The sequence below is a fragment of the Schistocerca gregaria genome, chromosome 2, assembly GCF_023897955.1.
Source record: "Schistocerca gregaria isolate iqSchGreg1 chromosome 2, iqSchGreg1.2, whole genome shotgun sequence".
In the NCBI taxonomy this organism is placed as follows: Eukaryota; Metazoa; Arthropoda; class Insecta; order Orthoptera; family Acrididae; genus Schistocerca; species Schistocerca gregaria.
The window spans coordinates 409,576,648-409,595,585 of record NC_064921.1 but is presented as its reverse complement, the minus strand read 5'-3'; the positions used below and the strand labels follow the sequence as shown (position 1 = coordinate 409,595,585).

The following is an 18,938-nucleotide window of genomic DNA, read 5'->3' as shown; positions in this document are numbered from 1 at the left end:
CAGATATCCATTTCCCTAGTATTCTACCAACGAACCGCAGTCTGCCACCACTATTGTTTCTACAAAATATTGACAAGTTCAGTGAAGGTGGACAGTGATCACACACCTTCTGTCAAAAGTAGACCACACTGGCTCAGTAATACACGCGGTGACTCACCTGCACTTAACTATGGATTTTATGTGTTGATTCCTGCCTTGTCGTCAAACATTTGTGGTCTAGGAAGCCTGCCTTTTCGGATCGCTAGGCAACATTCAGATAAATCATATTAATGAGTTTTATTACGAAATGAACAATGACGGTACTTAACATTGACAACAACGCGGAAGTGACGCAAGCAAAGACCGACATGCAAATAAGAAATCTCTTCGTTGTTATTGTTGTGGTCTTCAGTCCTGAGACTGGTTTATGCAGCTCTCTCTGCTACTCTATCCTGTGCAAGCTTCTTCATCTCCCAGTACCTACTGCAACCTACATCCTTCTGAATCTGCTTAGTGTGTTCATCTCTTGGTCTCCCTCTACGATTTTTACCCTCCACGCTGCCCTCCAATACCAAATTAGTGATTCCTTGGTGCCTCAGAACACGTCCTAACAACCGATCCCTTCTTCTGGTCAAGGTGTGCCACAAACTCCTCTTCTCCCCAATTCTATTCAATACCTCTTCATTAGTTATGTGATCTACCCATCTAATCTTCAGCATTCTTCTGTAGCACCACATTTCTAAAGCTTCTATTCTCTTCTTGTTTAAACTATTTATCGTTCATGTTTCACTTCCATACATGGCTACACTCCATACAAATACTTTCAGAAACGACTTCCTGACACTTAAATCTATACTCGATGTTACTAAATTCCTCTTCTTCAGAAACGCTTTCCTTGCCATTGCCAGTCTACATTTTATATCCTCTCTACTTCGATCTTCGTCAGTTATTTTGCTCCCCAAATAGCAAAACTCCTTTACTACTTTAAGTGTCTCATTTCCTCATCTAATTCCCTCAGCATCACCCGACTTAATTCGACTACGTTCCATTATCCTTGTTTTGCTTTTATTGATGTTCATCGTGGCGTTGGTGGGGAGGCTTGCGTGCCTCAACGATACAGATAGCCGTACCGTAGGTGTAGCCACAACGGAGGGATATCTGTTGAGAGGCCAGACAAACGTGTGGTTCCTAAAGAGGGGCAGCAGCCTTTTCAGTAGTTGCAGGGGCAACAGTCTGGATGATTGACTGACCTGGCCTTGTAACACTAACCAAAACGGCCTTGCTGTGCTGGTACTGCGAACGGCTGAAAGCAAGGGGAAACTACAGCCGTAATTTTTCCCGAAGGCATGCAGCTTTACTGTATAATTAAATGATGATGGCGTCCTCTTGGGTAAAATATTCCGGAGGTAAAATAGTCCCCCATTCGGATCTCCGGGCGAGGACTACTCAAGAGGACGTCGATATCAGGAGAAAGAAAACTGGCGTTCTACGGATCGGAGCGTGGAATGTCAGATCCCTTAATCGGCCAGGTAGGAAATCTCTTCAGTGTATACAATTCCTAACTCGCCGCTCTTCAAGTGCCTATTGTTGACGCTGCTGCAGAAGTGGACCGCGACCTGTCTGGAGCGGCGCTTGTGTTCTTTCAATAAAGCCCGCTGCTGTCTCGTTGTCGTCCGGAGAGGGATCGGTCAGCGTGTAATTGGCTGACGTCTTCTTCACAGCTGTCTCTGCTCTCTCGTTACTGACTGAGGTTCCGGCGCTTTACTTTACGTCGTAACATTATGCAACCTGCAACAACTTCAAAGCCTACGCATGAGATTATCGTATTGTCTTGCTCGCTACACGGAAACCATCAGTCCCAGAAAAAGGTGAACAGGACACACTTGTGAAGAATTTAATGTAGTTAAAATTTATACTGGGGTACGTTTTCGTTGAACGCCACGGTTTTCGACTTACTTAAGAAAAATGTACTTTTGTACGTTTTCTTGAATAAAGCGAAAACTACGGCATCTGCCGAAGGCGTGTCTCAAAACAAAATTTAACTGCATTAGATTCCCAACAAAAAAAGGTCCTGTCAATTTCCTGTAGGACTAATAGACTATTGGCCATTCAAATTGCTACACCACGAAGATGACGTGCTACAGACGCGAAATTTAACCGACAGGAAGAAGATGCTGTTATATGCGAATGATTAGCTTTTTAGAGCATTCACATAAGGTTGGCGCCGGTGGCGACACCTACAACGTGCTGACATAAAAGAAGTTTCCAACCGATTTCTCATACACAAACAGCAGTTGACCGGCGTTGCATGGTGAAACGTTGTTGTGATGCCTCGTGTAAGGAGGAGAAAGGCATACCATCACGTTTCCGACTTTGATAAAGGTCGGATTGTAGCCTATCGCCACTGCGGTTTATCGTACCGCGCCTTTGCTGCTCGCGTTGGTCGAGATCCAATGACTGTTAGCGCAATATGGAATTGGTGGGTTCAGGAGGGTAATACGGAACACCGTGCTCTATCCCAACGGCCTCGTATCACTAGCAGTCGAGATGACAGGGTATCTGATCCGCATGGCTGTAACGGATCGTGCAGCCACGTTTCGATCCCTAAGTCAACAGATGGGCTCTACCATTCATTCGATCCCTGCGAAACCCTACGTTTCAGCAGGATAATGCACGACTGCATGTTGCAGGTCTGTACGGGCCTTTATGGATCCAGAAAATGTTCGACTGCTGCCTTGGCCAGCACATTCTCCAGATCTCTCACCAATTGAAAACGTCTGGTCAATGGTGGACCAGCAACTGGCTCGCCACAATTCGCCAGTCGCTACTATTGATGAACTGTGGTATCGTGTTGAAACTGCATATTCAGCTGTACCTGTACACCCCATCCAAGCTCTGTTTGACTCAATGTCCAGGAATATCAAGTCCGTTATTACGGCCTGAGGTGGTTTGTTCTGGGTGCTGATTTCTCAGGATCTATGCAGCCAAATTGGGCGAAAATGTAATCACACGTCAGTTCTAGTCTAATATATTTGTCCAATGAATACCCGTTTATCATCTGCATTTCTTCTTGGTGTAGCAGTTTTAATGGCCAGTAGTGTAGTTCGTGCGAAGCGAGAGAGAGAATGCCAAAAGCTTGCTCATAGTTTCCGAATGTATAGTGGGTTGAATGAAATTCATAAGCAGGGGTAGCTGAATCACCCCATATATTAGTGTTTGGAAGCAGACGCGGCCAGAAGTTGGAAACAGTGTGCGCCAAGACTCATCCCACCAAATGACTTTCGTCTGTTGCTCCATAGTCAAGGTTTTATGGTTCCAGCGCCACGTTCTCCTGTTACAGGCATTTGCATCACTGATGAAGGATTTTGAAATTCCTGCTCGCCCTGCAATAACCTGCTTGTGGAGCACGCTTCGTGTTGTTTTAGTGCTGATGGGGATCGCGAGTGTGACATTCATTTCTTCAGTGACTTTTGCAGCTGTCGTCCCCATGTTTTCGTCTCAATCTTCTTCAGTGACCTGTCATAATCACTCAGTTTACACTTTCGCCCGTGTTGTGACTTGGCGGATAATTTTTCCAGTTTCTCTGTATGCGATATAAGTCTTCGATTCAGTGCCTCTTGAAACACCAAACACTGCAGCTACCTTGATTACGGAAACGTACGTAATATAAGCACCAACAATTTTCCCACCTATACTCGAATTCTCTTACCTCCGGCGTAATCCACTGACAACTACATAGAACGCTCTTCTGACCATGACGGAAACTTCCAACTTACAGATGACGTTGCACAGGTGTCGTTCGTGGTCAAATACAACAGCGCAACCTGCAGGCTTGGGAAGCATCAGCGTTTATGTTCAAGCATGCATTTCTCGTTTTTACATATTTTTCTCTAATATCTGTTGACGTATATGTAGATGTATGGATTCTCTTCTTATCATTAAACTGTTTGTTCAGTTGCTGATAGAGAAAAAGATATGCATGCCATAGCGTGACGAAAGTGCTCGAACCTACACAAAACTTCATATATGTAAAGGGTTTTAACGTACTTTGTACAACTAAGAATATATCGACCGCTGTTGTTACTTACAAGAGTTGGTATTATAATTTATGTTGATTTATGTATGTTTAAAATATTTATTTTATGTATGTGGGGAAATGTATGTAGAGGTAGAAATATGTGGTGATGCTATAAGAATGCTGGCAAGTTGTCAATATGGAGGTTACGAGAGTCACTCCAAAAGAAATGCACACTATTATTTTTTTAAATTCATCTATTTTTCTACATGTTAGAAAGTTTTACAGTGTGTAGATACATCCTTTAGGAACAATATTTTCATTTCTCCTCATAATTTCTATCCCTCTCAACTGCCTTACGCCATCTTGGAACCAGCGCCTCGGTACCTGAACGGTAAAATTCTGTTGGAGCCACTGGTGGCAGCATGCACTAGGGAGTCATCATCTTCAAACCTTCTTCCACGAAGAGAGTCTTTCAGTTTCCCAAAGAGATGACATTCACATGGAGCCAGGTCAGGACTGTAAGACCGGTGTTTCAGTGTTGTCCATCCGAGGTTTGTGATCGCTTCCATGGTTTTTTGACTGGCATGTGGCGGTGCATTGTCGTGCATCAGCAAAACATCCTGCTTTTGCCGATGTGGTCGAACACGATTCAGTCGAACACGACTCAGTCGACGATGAAGTTTCTTCAGATTCGTCACATATGCATCAGAATGTATGGTAGTTCCACTTGGCATGATGTCACAAGCAAGAGTTGTTTGGAATCGAAAAATACCGTAGCCATAACTTTTCCAGCAGTAGGTGTGGTTTTGAATTTTCTTTTCTTGGGTGAATTTGCATAATTGCACTCCATTGATTGCCTCTTAGTCTCTGGTGAAAAAATGATGGAGCCATGTTTCATCACCTGTCACAGTTCTTCCAAGAAATTAATCTCCACCATTCTAGTACTATTCCAAAAGTTCGCTGCATACCGTTTTTCTTGTTTCTTTATGAGCCACTGTCAACATCCTGGGAACCCATCTGGCACAAACTTTTCTTAACGGCAACACTTTCAGTATTCTGAAAACACTTCTTTCCCCTATGCCAACGTAGCGTGACAATTCGTTCACTGTGATGCGTCTGTCAGCAGTCACCAATTCGTTAACTCTCTGCACATTGTCTAGAGTGTGTGCAGTACGAAGCCTGCCGCTGCGAGGACAATCGTGAATATTGCCGTGCCCGCTTTCATCACGTAACCTGATTGCCCACCGACTGACTGTATTGCGATCGACAGCAGCCTCTCCATACACCTTTTTCAACCTCTTGTGGATGTTTCCCACCGTCTCGTTTTCACAGCACAGGAATTCTATGACAGCACGTTGCTTCTGACGAACGTCAAGCGTAGCGGCCATCTTGGAGACATGCTGTGATGGCACCACTCACGGGAACAGGTTGAACTAAGTTTGAAAACAAGCGGGAAAGATGTATTTACACACTGTAAAACTTTCACACATGCAGAATGAAAACTGTATTTTTACAAAAATAGTGTGCATTTCTTTTGGAGTGACCCTCGTATAACTGGCTGATGAGAATTTTGGCTACCTTTGTTTGAAGTGATATGGTAAAACGGCCGAGTTATGCAACCGTTTAAAATGAACTGTGTGCGAACATATAGTAGGTGAAATATTTTTAAAGGAACCATTGATTAATGTTGAACTTTTTTAAATACTGGACCCCGAAAATGCTCGCAGTATCTTATATTCCGCGAGTAGCCATCGATAATAAACATCGAAATGGTGTGCAAAGATGGTAGCATGTACAGCTAGTTGTACCAGACTGGAGTACAGAAAAGTCTGTAATGACAATTCCGAAGCAGAAAAGTGATACGAGCTCGTCACCAACTGTAGTCAGGCACCTTGGATGTAGTGGAGAGTAGGTTTTCAGACGTAGTCAATATTAAATAATTTTTGCAGTATTACTGGCTTACAGACTTAACTACGTTAATAGTAGAGTGAGATATTTTGACCGAATGGGACGGTAATTGGTAGATGTTGTTTACATGTACAGACAAACACATTACAATTCCAGAAAAAACTTATGATGTATTCGAGAGAAAGATCTTCCCAAAAGGAAAGAGTCAATAACGCGTTGGTGCACCTCTGGCCCTTATGCAAGCAATTATTCGGCTTGACATTGATCTAAAGAGCTGCTGGAAGTCGTCCTAGGTGATATTGTGCCAAATTCTGTCCACTTGGCGAGTTAGATAAAACCCCGAGATGGTTGGAGGACCCTGCTCATAATGCTACTAATGTTTTCAATTGGGGAAGATGCGACGATCTTGTTGGCCAAGACAGGGTTTGGTAAGCACGAATATAAGTAGTAGAAACTCTCCATTGGGGAAGGGCACTATCTTACTGAAATATAGGCCCAGGATGGCTGGCCTTGAAGCTCAAGAGAACAGAACGTAGAATATTGTCGACGTGCCGCTGTGCTGTAAGGGTATCTGCTACGGAAAGAAATGGTACCCAAGATCATCACTCCTGGTCGTCGGGCTGTATGGCAGTCGACAGTCAGAATTCTGAACCAAGACACCTGGGGCGTCTCCAGAGGTGTCTTTGTTGGTCATCAGGGCTCATTTAGAAGTGGTACTCATCGGTGAAGACAATTCTACTCTAGTCAATAAGATTCCAGGCCGAGGACGAATCTGGAGACGCCCCGTACTGCTCTGGTATACCAACATGACTTTCGCCAGCCATGCGGCCCGACAAGCAGGAGTGATGGTCAGGAGTGTCAAACCATAGAAGGCCGGTTTTGGTTGTCACCTGCGGCACCCTTATAGCATAGCTGTACGTTAATAAAATAATGTCGTATGACGAGGGCCTCCCGTCGGGTAGACCGCTCGCCTGGTGCAAGTCTTTCGATTTTACGCCACTTCGGCGACTTGAAACGATGATGATTAGGTCAACACATCGCCCAGTCCTTGAGAGGAGAAAATCTCAGACCCAGCCGGGAATCGAACCGGGGCCCTTAGGATTGAGAGTCCATCGCGCTGACCACTCAGCTACCGGGGGCGGACAGCTGTACGTTGACGATTTTCTACGTCCCGTTTTGTTGCCCTTCATGACAAGTTGTCCTGGGCGTTACATTTCAGCAAGATAATGTGTGCCAACGCACGGCAAGAGTTGCTACTGCTTATCTTCGTGTTTACCATACCCTACCTTGACCAGCAGGGTCGCCAGATCCCTTCTCAATTGAGAACTTCTTGATGCAATAATTTACCAACAGCCATATGATTTGTAGAAGTTTATTTTATTTTATGAGCATCTATGTGCACAACCTAGACCACACATAAGTAACTATGTATTATGACATCGTTGTCTCATTTTCCTGTATTTTAATTTATTTTATTGTTATTTATATTAGTTAATTTTTATTAAAAACAATTCTTACACTGTTCCACTGGACATACGAATGTATGCAGTACATCTGAAGTGTTGCATGTCCTATTACAACTACGTGTTGCGGTTTTATGAATAACAGCGTTCACATATGTTCATACATCATGCGTTATTTGAGTAAAACAAGGAAAACTATTAACAACAGCATGACATAGGTAGAAGCATATGTACCCTAATGTTACATATAGCTTTAATGATATACAATATATCTGTTTGAGCTACTTACATAGTTAACATGATACCTATAAATTGTTAACGGATGTTTTATATTTTTTATAATTTTTTTTATTTTAGTACATTTCTTCTACTCACTGTATAGGGCCTGAAGACGGCATCAATGTAATGCCGAAACTGGTAACACATACAAGTTCATAAAATAAAATAAACTTCTACAAATCATACGGCTGTTGGTAAATTATTGCATCAAGAAGTTCATGCCACCCGTCGTCCCACGATCCATAATGGATCAACGAAGATCAATTGAGAACGTTTGGAGCATTAGGGGCAGGGCTCTCTAACCAGCGCGCCAATTGGACAGAATTTGGCACCATATCACTCAGGAGGACATCCAGCAACTCTGTCAATGCCAAGTCGAATAATTGCTTGAACAAGGGCCAGAGGTGGATCAACGCGTTGTTGAGTTGCTCAATATGTGAAGCTCTTTTTCCTGAATAAATCATCCAATTTTTCTTAAGCGCCAATCTTTTTTTTATCTGTACATGTACATCCCCTCTACCGATTAGTGTTCTTTTCGGATGTATATGTTCTAGATGTAAATAAATTGTAACAGTGAGACTTACCTCGCAAGTATTATTGTTGTAGTCATTCTGAAAAATGGAGCTATTAATTTCCAGGAGCCAAGTTTTATAAATGGAAAAGGACATTCACACATTTATTATCATACAGTTCTCTTTACATAGCAAAGACCGTACAAAAGTGGCGTACAAACAGTGTGGCACATTGTGGAGGATGAGAAGACAGTGGATGAGAAGAGAGCGGCAGAGAGAGGGAGAGTGGTGAACGGCTAGGGGCTCAGACTGAGCGAGAGGAACTGCTGCACGTCGCACTTGACGCGACCCAGCACCTGCGAGACGCCGTCTCTCAGCTGCTGCTCCACGGATGCCGACACCTCCGTCTTGAAGTGGTCGCTCAGCCACGACACGATCTTTGACGTCAGCCAGCTGAGCTCGCCAAGGCCGGTCAACTGGAACATCGTAAGTATAGAGTGCAGACCAGGGCTACCAACTGTGCGGCGGGAGTTTACTACAGGCTTTAAGTGAAACAAGTTTTGAGTCACGGGAGGAAGAGGAAAATCAGGGTAACCGGCGAGTAGGAATCGCGCAACGAGTGTTCCATACAAACTAAATTACGTATATAAATAAACCATCCATCACGAGACTCGACTGGACGATTTTTGCCTGTTATCGATATCGTTACTGGCGTGATATCAGTCCCAGGAATTCGAAGACATTCGAGCCTGATTAAGGTGAATTTTTTTTCTGTAATTTCACATTTGCTATCGCAATTTTTTGCTTATTGTGGAGCCATACTTGCGTTTTATGCTAACTGGCAATTGCAGATGCGTTGACTTCCTCTACTCCCGTCCCTGTTGCGAGTACTGGTAAGATTTAACGGAAATCTCCACAGAACAAAAGGGTACAGCCTGCATTAGGGCTAGTGTTGTTATGCGAATGTTGATTTGTTCTGTTGTAACCGAACGTCCTCCTCTAGCATTACTTTTCCTCGACAGTAGTTGTCGATACCAGTACTAGTTTTCGAATTTTGGATAGGTCAATATTATTTCAGTTGCTTTTCTGAAGACTTATACACAGTATGTTATCTTTCAGGCTTTAATTTATGAAAGGGAGTTACTATATAAACTGTTTTGGTTTCGATGTTGCAATCGATAAGTACTGGTTCTGAATGTACAGTTAAAATAACTTGTTTAGAAACATTTGAAATTATGAATTATTGGTACACTTAAAATTTCTATTATTAATTCTGCAATCCATACTGTTTACTTTATTTATTTCTGGATTCATTTATGAAATAATAATCGAAATTAATAATGTAACAGAAACTAGTAGAAAATCATTTCTTAATAAAAATTGTAAACCCTTTGGAATATTGCCTCTGATCTGATCGGATGTATTTTTGTGCAAACAATGAAATTTACGCTTTGTTAATGTGAAAAATCAAAACTCTGTAAATATAATAAAACGTGAGAGATTATATTTAGGTAAAAACAAGAAATCTGCAACAAAATCTTCAAATTCATGTAGTTCAATCCAACGGCGAGGCATTAAAATGTGAGATTTTCAGCTTCAAGAATAAAACGACTAGAGAAGAAGAACTGGAGCCACCTCAACATGGCACGCTAAGTAAAATACAAAGTTTATTGTGGTCTTCGCTCCTCTCAAATCTTCATAAAAGACTTTAATGTGGACAACAGACGGAAGTAGGAAGGAGGGGGTAGATTACATTGTGGAACACTTCAAAAGACATTTTGTGGGATATCAGAACCTGATCGCAGACACTGAAAGTGCAATCCTGTGGCAGTTATAGTATTACTTTCCTTTGTTAAACCGGAGATGTTGTACCTTTCGTAGGCATAGACTGTCAGCTCTGTGGTTTGACATCTTCACTGTAGATGGCAAAGTATTCGTTTCCACGCCGGCTATTTGCAAATTGTACACACAAATGTACCTCATGAATCACTGAGTTTTTTTTATCAGATTATGATCCCAATGTAAGTTTGTAATGACAAAAACATTATTTATGTGATATAATTATAATGTAACAATTTTAGGATTTTTTCTTTATTTTTACTGTGAAAGTTTACTTCTTGCCAAATTTCATGATATATGTTAACGGGAAGTACCCTATAAGTTTTGATGTGTGAGTTTGAGAGTATAAAAACTATGTGGCATACCGTCAAAGTTTCAATTTGATACGTCAACCCGTTGTTGAGAAAGCGGGGTCTTTAACAGTCGGACAGACGGATAGGCAGGCAGGCAGGCAGCCGGATAACAAAGTGATCCTGTAATGGTTCCGTTTATAACGACTGAGGCTCAGACTCCTAAAAAAGGATGTCTATGTAAAATCTGTTACTAGGAACTACTGTAAGGATTTTTGATACAGTGTTTACTAATAGAATGATTCACGATAAACATCCATGTATACAATTTATTACCGCTACGCCAGCTACATATTAAACTCAAGATAAAAAGACCTTTGATTTTTGAGAAGGATGTCTCTGAGTGTCACCTCTTCACGACGGTCGTAACACCCCTTCTGTCAGGCGGGGAGCACCGATTCTTTACCACAGTGCTACTTCAACTGTGGAGACAGAAGAAGAATCTGCGCTATACCCAAGTCGTCTGGGGTGGACCACGAATTTCCAGACAATAAGGGACCAAAGGAACCATATTCTGCACCATGAAACTATGAGCCGAATTTGTTGAGACCGTTCCCATAAGGGGTGAGTTCAAAGCCAGACTGGTTCACGCAAATATATTGAGGGTAAAACGATATGCGACGAAAAGCTTGTAGCCGTTCTTTATATGTTCCCTTTTTCGTCCTGTTAGCAAATAACATTACTATTTATTCAGAAGAGACATAGATGTAGATTGAGATGACTCAAAAAGCCATTAATGTTTTAATAATTATTAAAACACTTTATTAAGCTCTACAGTACTCTTCGTAACGAAATATCCAAACAATGTATTCACTTCCTCAGTGCACCACAATTCGTGAATATTTCAGGGAAGGCATATTTAAGAATCTGCTGGTGAGACAACAAGTGTCGAACATCCGACTATCAGCCGGTACTTACGTACATCAATCTGTACGTTAACGTTTTACAGTGCCACTGGAAAATAAAATAAAAACGCACTCCTGCGTCACTGAAGCTCCCGCCAATATTAGAATACAATTAATACGGTCAACAGCAAATTCCGTTAATTAGATAAAAAATCTTAGCATATTGCATTAACGTAGATAAATAATCTTAGTACACTCTATCTGCACAAGCCGGTGTCTGTAACGTTTGGTGACTCTCAGTTCTGCTTTCTAGTAGTTCAAGTTATGATAAAAATCTTGGACAGTTGTTTCCCTAAATTCCTCAATTGCTGGAAACAAAGGTAAGAGCACCCTGGTCACTTGGTTAGCTTCGGTGCACAAAATTCATAAAAGCGCAGTAGCGTAAAAAAATTATTTAAGTTTTATAATGGAGAAACATTACATTCATAAACAGTGTGTCTTCGGGAGGCGTAATGTTGATTATTTTACAGAGATAATAGTTCAAAAGTCAGATTTAATAGAATTTGTTAGTGTTCAAATTAACGAAATAAAGTTCTATTAGGCCTTAATTTCACATATTATATGGAAATAAAATAACAACACTGTAAATGTGAGTGCATATTGCGAAGTACACTGTAGTTAGGCAATGCTACTGTGCCACGCAGCTCTAAAACCGCTCTGCCTTAATTGTCTCGCTGTAGACCAGTGTAATGGATGTGTTTCTTTTTTAAGTTGGTGGCAGAAGAAAAAGGCTGAAATTCTGTGCCGGCAGGCTGCCTACTGCCCTGGAATGGTACCAAGGGACTGCCAAGCTTAATGTCCTCGTCCAACTGAACACCACAAACTGTGTCGTTCCCTCAGACACTGTGTAGAGATTAAAAATATAATCCACGACACTGACACGCCTTAAATTCTTACACCTTCCCCTCGGTGGCCAAATATTTCTGCGAAAACTTCTTCCACCACCAGTATTTTAACTGTCGCCACCAAACAGGCTTGCGTTAGCGACGTCAATTAACGAACAATGGTTAGACAGTGGAAGATTCCTAGATACAGATTTACGTTTGTTCGCTTGAAGAGTAATCTGCAGTCCGAAGTCGATAAGCTGCGTCGGAAGGTCGACAGGCTGCAGTCAGCTACCCTAAGCTGCTGCGGCGCTTAAGCCTCTGCGCCTACGGCAGCGTCGGTCTTTTGTGACGCTGGCGTCGGCTGAGACCTTTGTCGCGTTGCGCCTTCGTATGAGCCCGACCTTGTCAGAACGTCGCCACGCGAAGGTTGAAAGGAGGCAAAGGCGAGGTTCCGGATCCCAGAGCGGAAAGCGAATGTGGGTACTCTGCTAGTGTACTCTTTAAAAGCGGACTTAATAAATCGACTGTTATCGATAAGACATCTAACATGGGCCAGTACGAGCCGCATCATCTGTAACGACTGAGGTTTATCTGTATATTAGGATCGCAGTCGCACGCAGGGAGGCGCTATTCCTACTGGGAGCTTAAATGTTACGCAGGAGATAGAGCCTCTCAGGGTAAGGAAGAGCATATGGAGGACTCTGCTGTCAGTTGCTGAAGGTGATGTGTGCTGAATGCTGCAAGTCGCGATTCATGGTGGAGAAATGAGGCCTGTCATATGGGTATAGAGGCCGTCCTTGACGTCTTCCATCGACTGGGCTCTTTTAACAACGGGAAGCACAGCTAATCTGCTGGAACTGAATTGGGATTTGCACGACGACGCCTTTTTTGTTTATGTGCCTGAAATCTGAATGCTGTTACGCTTGAAAATGTGCAAAACAAGCCAGTGTCCCCACAGTTTATTGTGTATTTTCCTATGTTAAATACATCTCATTACCGAAGCTAATTCCACGACCAAACCCCGTGAATTATGCGATGTAGACTGTTGCATCGTTGGATATCACTGTCCTAGCGGTCATTGATGACTTTAGAAACCGAAGCCGCTACCACTCCTTCAGAATAAAATGAAGATTACATTTTCACGTTCTACGGAAGACAAGAGTATTGCATACGGAGCCATCTCTCGCTTTGCTTAAGGGTGGCAATGGGAATCAGCAGTGCCTTTTCAAACAAAACATGCCTGCCTTAACATGACGTGGCATTATCGGAGAACCTAACTCAGGATAACGGGATGGGGGTTTCAATTCCACACCGTGAACCACAGACCTTTTCACTGAGGAAAGGCTTGCGTGCCTTAGTAATACAGATAAAGTATTATAAAATCACTTCTGTGATTCAAACTAGCGCGAATCGGTTGAAATTTGGTAAAAAAAAATAGACAAATACATGCAGTTAATGATCACCCTGTTGAAACTTCTTGGCAGATTAAAACTGTGTGCCGGACCGATACTCGAACTCGGGACCTTTGCCTTTCGCGAGCAAGTACTCTACCAACTGAGCTACCCAAGCACGACTCACGCCCTGTCCTCACAGCTTTACTTCTGCCAGTACCTCGTCTCGCTGTGAGGACGGGGCGTGAGTCGTGCTTGGGTAGCTCTGTTAGTAGAGCACTTGCTCGCGAAAGGCAAAGATCCCGAGTTCGAATCTCGGTCCGGCACACAGTTTTAATCTGCCGGGAAGTTTCATATCAGCGCACACTCCGCTGTAGAGTGAAAATTTCATTCTATACCGCCCTGTTGTTTGCCGTGATATGGGAAACGTGGTTCGAAAGAATAAAAACACTAAACCGGATTAGTCATCGCACGAGTCAACAGAAATCTACATTAATTACTAAGCTATGACGGTCTAATGTCAAAGTTATGGTAGAATAACAATTGGGAAGCATCAAAAAATATGCTCTGACCATAGCACAAAAAAAGCTAATATGTCATGGGCAGAGTAAAGAAGGAAATTAGGTTTTTGACTTAACTGGCAGGTTCAGAGATATTTAAATCAAAACAGCTCGACATATTCGCGTTTTTTCAGGAGGTAACCCTACTTCCCAATCGCATTGAGCTCTCTTAATTGCAGTGTGTTGGTACAGCTGCAGCTTTCAAATTATAGGCTAAATTCCTTAATTCTGTGTCCAAAATCTATGATATCTGTAAGCCATAGTAAACAATATATGATTATATATGGCTGAAGGGCATATATATAATAACTAGAAACGTTTTTGTATTAGGATAAAATTTTTGGGGGTGGATTTTTTTCTGGAGGGATGACATAATGTATGATGTTACTTTGTTTGACACGATGCCTCGTGTTACATGTCATAGATGCTAACACTAACAAGGAAAAAGGTGCGAATATGTTACGATGTTTTGATTTAAATGTATTCGACGCTGTCAGATAAGTTACTTCCCTTCACTTACATCCCGAAATCAGCCCAGGACATATCCGCCTTTTTTGTGCTGTGATAGTGGCATTTTCATTCTGGTACTGGAATATGGCGGACATTGGGTGTTCACGGCTAGTATCCTTTTCATTTACAGCAGATTCAGTACCTTTCACAAGCATATGAAGACAGGCGATGGGAATTTTGTAGTTTGCTAATTGTATATCGCCAAGTGATCCCAGTTATATTATTCACTGGTGAAGCCGTTTTCAGTAGTGACAATAGCAACAACATTCATTACTCACAGCGGTGATGCGATGAGAAGTTATGCGTCTTTGTGGAAACACATTTTCGAGGACGATTCTGTGCCAATGTATGATGCAGTATGGTAAACAATCAGTTGATTGGAACTGTTATGTTGCTGCACCTCCTTACAGGGCGCCGTTATCTATTCTAGGAAACGAGTTTACAGTGCTATTGAAAGAGGTTCCTTCGTGTACAGGAACGTAAATGTTCTTCCTGCGTCACGTGGCCATCGTAGGTTCTAATGCTCGGGTGACAAATCATCTAAACCTAACATGACCCGGAAGATGGAGCGGCTAAAACGGTCTTGGTTTTTGGCCACCAATTTCCCTGGACTTATCCCTTTTAGTTTTTGCCCGCTAGGATGCGTGAACGAAGTCTGCAAAGAAAAAATAAATTGAAGAGACAGTGTGATTTTTCGGACAGTAAATAGTTCTCAGTCCACAAAAAACGCCAAGAAGACATTAGAAGAGCTACACGTGGTGATATCAAGAGAATTCGAATGTGAATTGAGGTCAAGGTGGAATTTATGAAAATCAACTTCGAGCTTAATTATTTGCCTTGTCTTAACAATTCTGTGAATATTTGTTTGGATTACATTATAACAGCTGTATTTATGGTAGCAAAGGAATTGAACACATGTTAAAATGTTTATTTGACACTACAACTGGTCGTGAAGCCACAATCACATAAACCAATAAAATTGTTAAAAGGTTACATTACTAGTTTCGAGGCACTAGTCTCGTGTTAGCCCCAAGTGGCAGTGCATCGACTTTGTAAGATTTAATTAGCAGAACAAAGTACGATAGTGTGCTGTGTTCTACACTGGAGCGTCAAAGAAACTGGCAAAGACAATTGTATTCGAATACAAAGGTACGTAAACAGTCATAATGTGGCGCTGTAGTCGGCAACGATTATGTAGGACAACAAGTGTGTGAGGCAGTTGTATGATCGGTTATTGCTACTACAATGGCAGGTTATCAAGATTCCAGAGCATCTGAACGTCGTGTTATAGTCGGCGCACGAGCGACGTGACACAGCATCTCTGAGGTAGCGATAAGGTGGGAATTTTCCCGTACAACCATTTCATGAGTGTACCGTGAATATCAGGAATCCGGTCAAAAATCAAATCTCCGACATCGATGCGGCCGGAAAAAGATGCTGCAAGAAGGGGACCAGCGAGGACTGAAGAGAATCGTTCAACGTGACAGAAGGGCAACCCTTCCGCAAATTGCTGCGGATTTGAATGCTGGGCCACAAAGAAGTGTCAGCGTGCGAACTACTCAACGAAACATCATCGATATGGGCTTTCGGAGCCGAAGTCCAGCTCGTGTACCCTTGATGACTGTACAATACCGATACTGGACAGTTGATGTCTGGAAACATGTTTCCCGGCAGGAACGAGTCTCGTTTCCAATTGTATCGAGCGGATGGATGCGTACGGGATGGAGACAACCTCATGAATCCATGGTCCTTGCATGTCAGCAGGGGACTGTTCAAGCTGGTGGAGGCACTGTGATGGTTTGGGGCGTGCGCAGTTGGAGTGATATGGGGCCCCTGGTACGTCTAGACGCGACTCTGACATGTGACACGTCCGTCAGTGTCCTATCTGATAACCTGCACCCATTCATGTCCATTGTTCATTGCGACGGATTTGTGCTTATTCAAGCAGGACAATGTGAAACCCCACAGATCCACAATACCTAGTGTCGCACCAGTTTAAACACTTCCGCTGGCCACCAATCTCCCCAGACATGAACGTTATTGAGCGTATCTGGAATATCTTGCAGAGTGCTGTTTAAGAGATCTCTATCTACTTGTACTCTTGGGTATTTAAGGACAGCCCTGCAGCATTCATGGAGACAATTCCCTCTAGGACTCCAGAACGAGATTATAAGTCTTCAGCGGAGTGTGCGCTGATATGAAACTGCCTGGCAGATTAAAACTGTGTGCCGGACCGAGACTAGAACTCGGGACCTTTGCCTTTCGCGGGCAAGTGCTCTACCAACTGAGCTACCCAAGCACGACTCACGCCCGGTCGCCACAGCTTTACTTCTGCCAGTACCTCGTCTCCTACCTTCCAAACTTTACAGAAGCTCTCCTTTCTCGGTCTGGCTCACAATTTTAATCTGCCAGGAAGTTCTCTCTAGGACTACTTGAGATGGTAGTTAAGTCCATGGCACCTTGTGTTACGGCACTTTTCCCTGCTCGCGGGGCCCTACACGATATTAGGCAAGTGTACTAGTTCCTTTGGCTTTCAGTTTGCTATGGATAAAAGTAAGCAGGCTCCCAGGTAGATGCTATTTTCCTAGACTTCCGGAAGGAGTTCGATACAGTTCCGCACTGTCGCCTGATAAACAAAGTAAGAGCCTACGGAATATCAGACCAGCTGTGTGGCTGGATTGAAGAGTTTTTAGCAAAGAGAACACAGCAATTTGTTATCAATGGAGAGACGTCTACAGACGTTAAAGTAACCTCTGGCGTGCCACAGGGGAGTATTATGGGACAATTGCTTTTCACAATATATATAAATGACCTAGTACATAGTGTCGGAAGTTCCATGCGGCTTTTCGCGGATGATGCTGTAGTATACAGAGAAGTTGCAGCATTAGAAAACTGTAGCGAAATGCAGGAAGATCTGCAGCGGATAGGCACTTGGTGCAGGGAGTGGGAACTGACCCTTAACATAGACAAATGTAATGTATTGCGAATACATAGAAAGAAGGACCCTTAATTGTATGATCATATGATAGCGGAACAAACACTGGTAGCAGTTACTTCTGTTAAATATATGAGAGTATGCTTGCGGAACGATTTAAAATGGAATGATCATATAAAATTAATTGTTGGTAAGGCGGGTAGCAGGTTAAGATTAATTGGGAGAGTCCTTGGAAAATGTAGTCCATCAACAAAGGAGGTGGATTACAAAACACTCGTTCGACCTACACTTGAGTATTGCTCATTGGTGTTTGATCCGTACCAGATCGGGTTGACGGAGGAGATAGAGAAGATCCAAAGAAGAGCGGCGCGTTTCGTCACAGGGTTATTCGGTAACCGTGATAGCGTTATGGAGATGTTTAGCAAACTCAAGTGGCAGACTCTGCAAGAGAGGCGCTCTGCATCGCGGTGTAGCTTGCTCGCCAGGTTTCGAGAGGGTGCGTCTCTGGATGAGGTATCGAATATACTGCTTCCTCCTACTTATACCTCCCGAGGAGATCACGAATGTAAAATTAGAGAGATTCGAGCGCGCACGGAGGCTTTCAGACAGTCGTTCTTCCCGCGAACCATACGCGACTGGAACAGAAAAGGGAGGTAATGACAGTGGCACGTAAAGTGCCCTCCGCCACACACCGTATGATGTAGATGTAAGCTGATCTCGCCGGTACTGACCTTGACGTCTATGTCTCCCAGCTGGTCGATGCGCAGCTCTTGCAGCGCCAGGCAGTTGGCCTGCCCCAGGGAGACGTTGACGGTGACGGCGATGGAGTCTGAGGCGACGGTGGCGGCCAGCTGGCCCTGCGCCTGCAGGGAGCCGAGGCGCGCCTCGTAGTGGTCGTAGCGCGCGGCCAGCGTGGTCAGCCCCAGGCCGGCGCGCAGCTGCAGCGTCTCGCCCTGCCGGCTCACCGTCGTCGGCTCTGTGCGCCGCAGCGTCGACAGGTTGCGCGCCAGCCCGCCCGTCGCGTCGAAGCTGCCCTTCAGCTGCAGCGGGCCCAGCTTGCGCACGAACTCCCGGTGCAGGTCGGGCGCCGTCACTTCGTCCTTGCCCTGTTGGATCATTTATACCTGCAGCTTCATACACTTTCACAGACTATCTGATCAAAAGTATCCAGACATCAAAAAAATGGTTCAAATGGCTCTGAGCACTATGCGACTTAACATCTGTGGTCATCAGTCGCCTAGAACTTAGAACTAATTAAACCTAACTAACCTAAGGACATCACACACTTCCATGCCCTAGGCAGGATTCGAACCTGCGACCGTAGCAGCCGCGCGGTTCCGGACTGAGCGCCTAGAACCGCGAGACCACCGCGGCCGGCCTCCAGACATCAATTTGTGGATATTAATACGTGGTGTATCCACCCGGAGAGCAGCGCGCTTCGTTACAGGATCATTTAGTAATA

General features: G+C 43.6%; 1 protein-coding gene across 1 annotated transcript in view; it reads right to left on the bottom strand.

Moving 5' to 3' along the window:
• Positions 1-8,293: 8,293 nt before the first annotated feature.
• The window catches only part of LOC126322885 (uncharacterized), a 121,683-nt gene continuing 111,038 nt past the window's right edge, over positions 8,294-18,938 (bottom strand). The window contains exons 4-5 of the mRNA XM_049994592.1: positions 18,208-18,582; positions 8,294-8,635 (exon numbers count right to left, since the gene is read on the bottom strand). Coding sequence (XP_049850549.1) covers positions 8,456-8,635; positions 18,208-18,582 — 555 coding nt within the window. The 3' untranslated portion in view covers positions 8,294-8,455. The remainder of the gene's footprint in view (positions 8,636-18,207; positions 18,583-18,938) is intronic.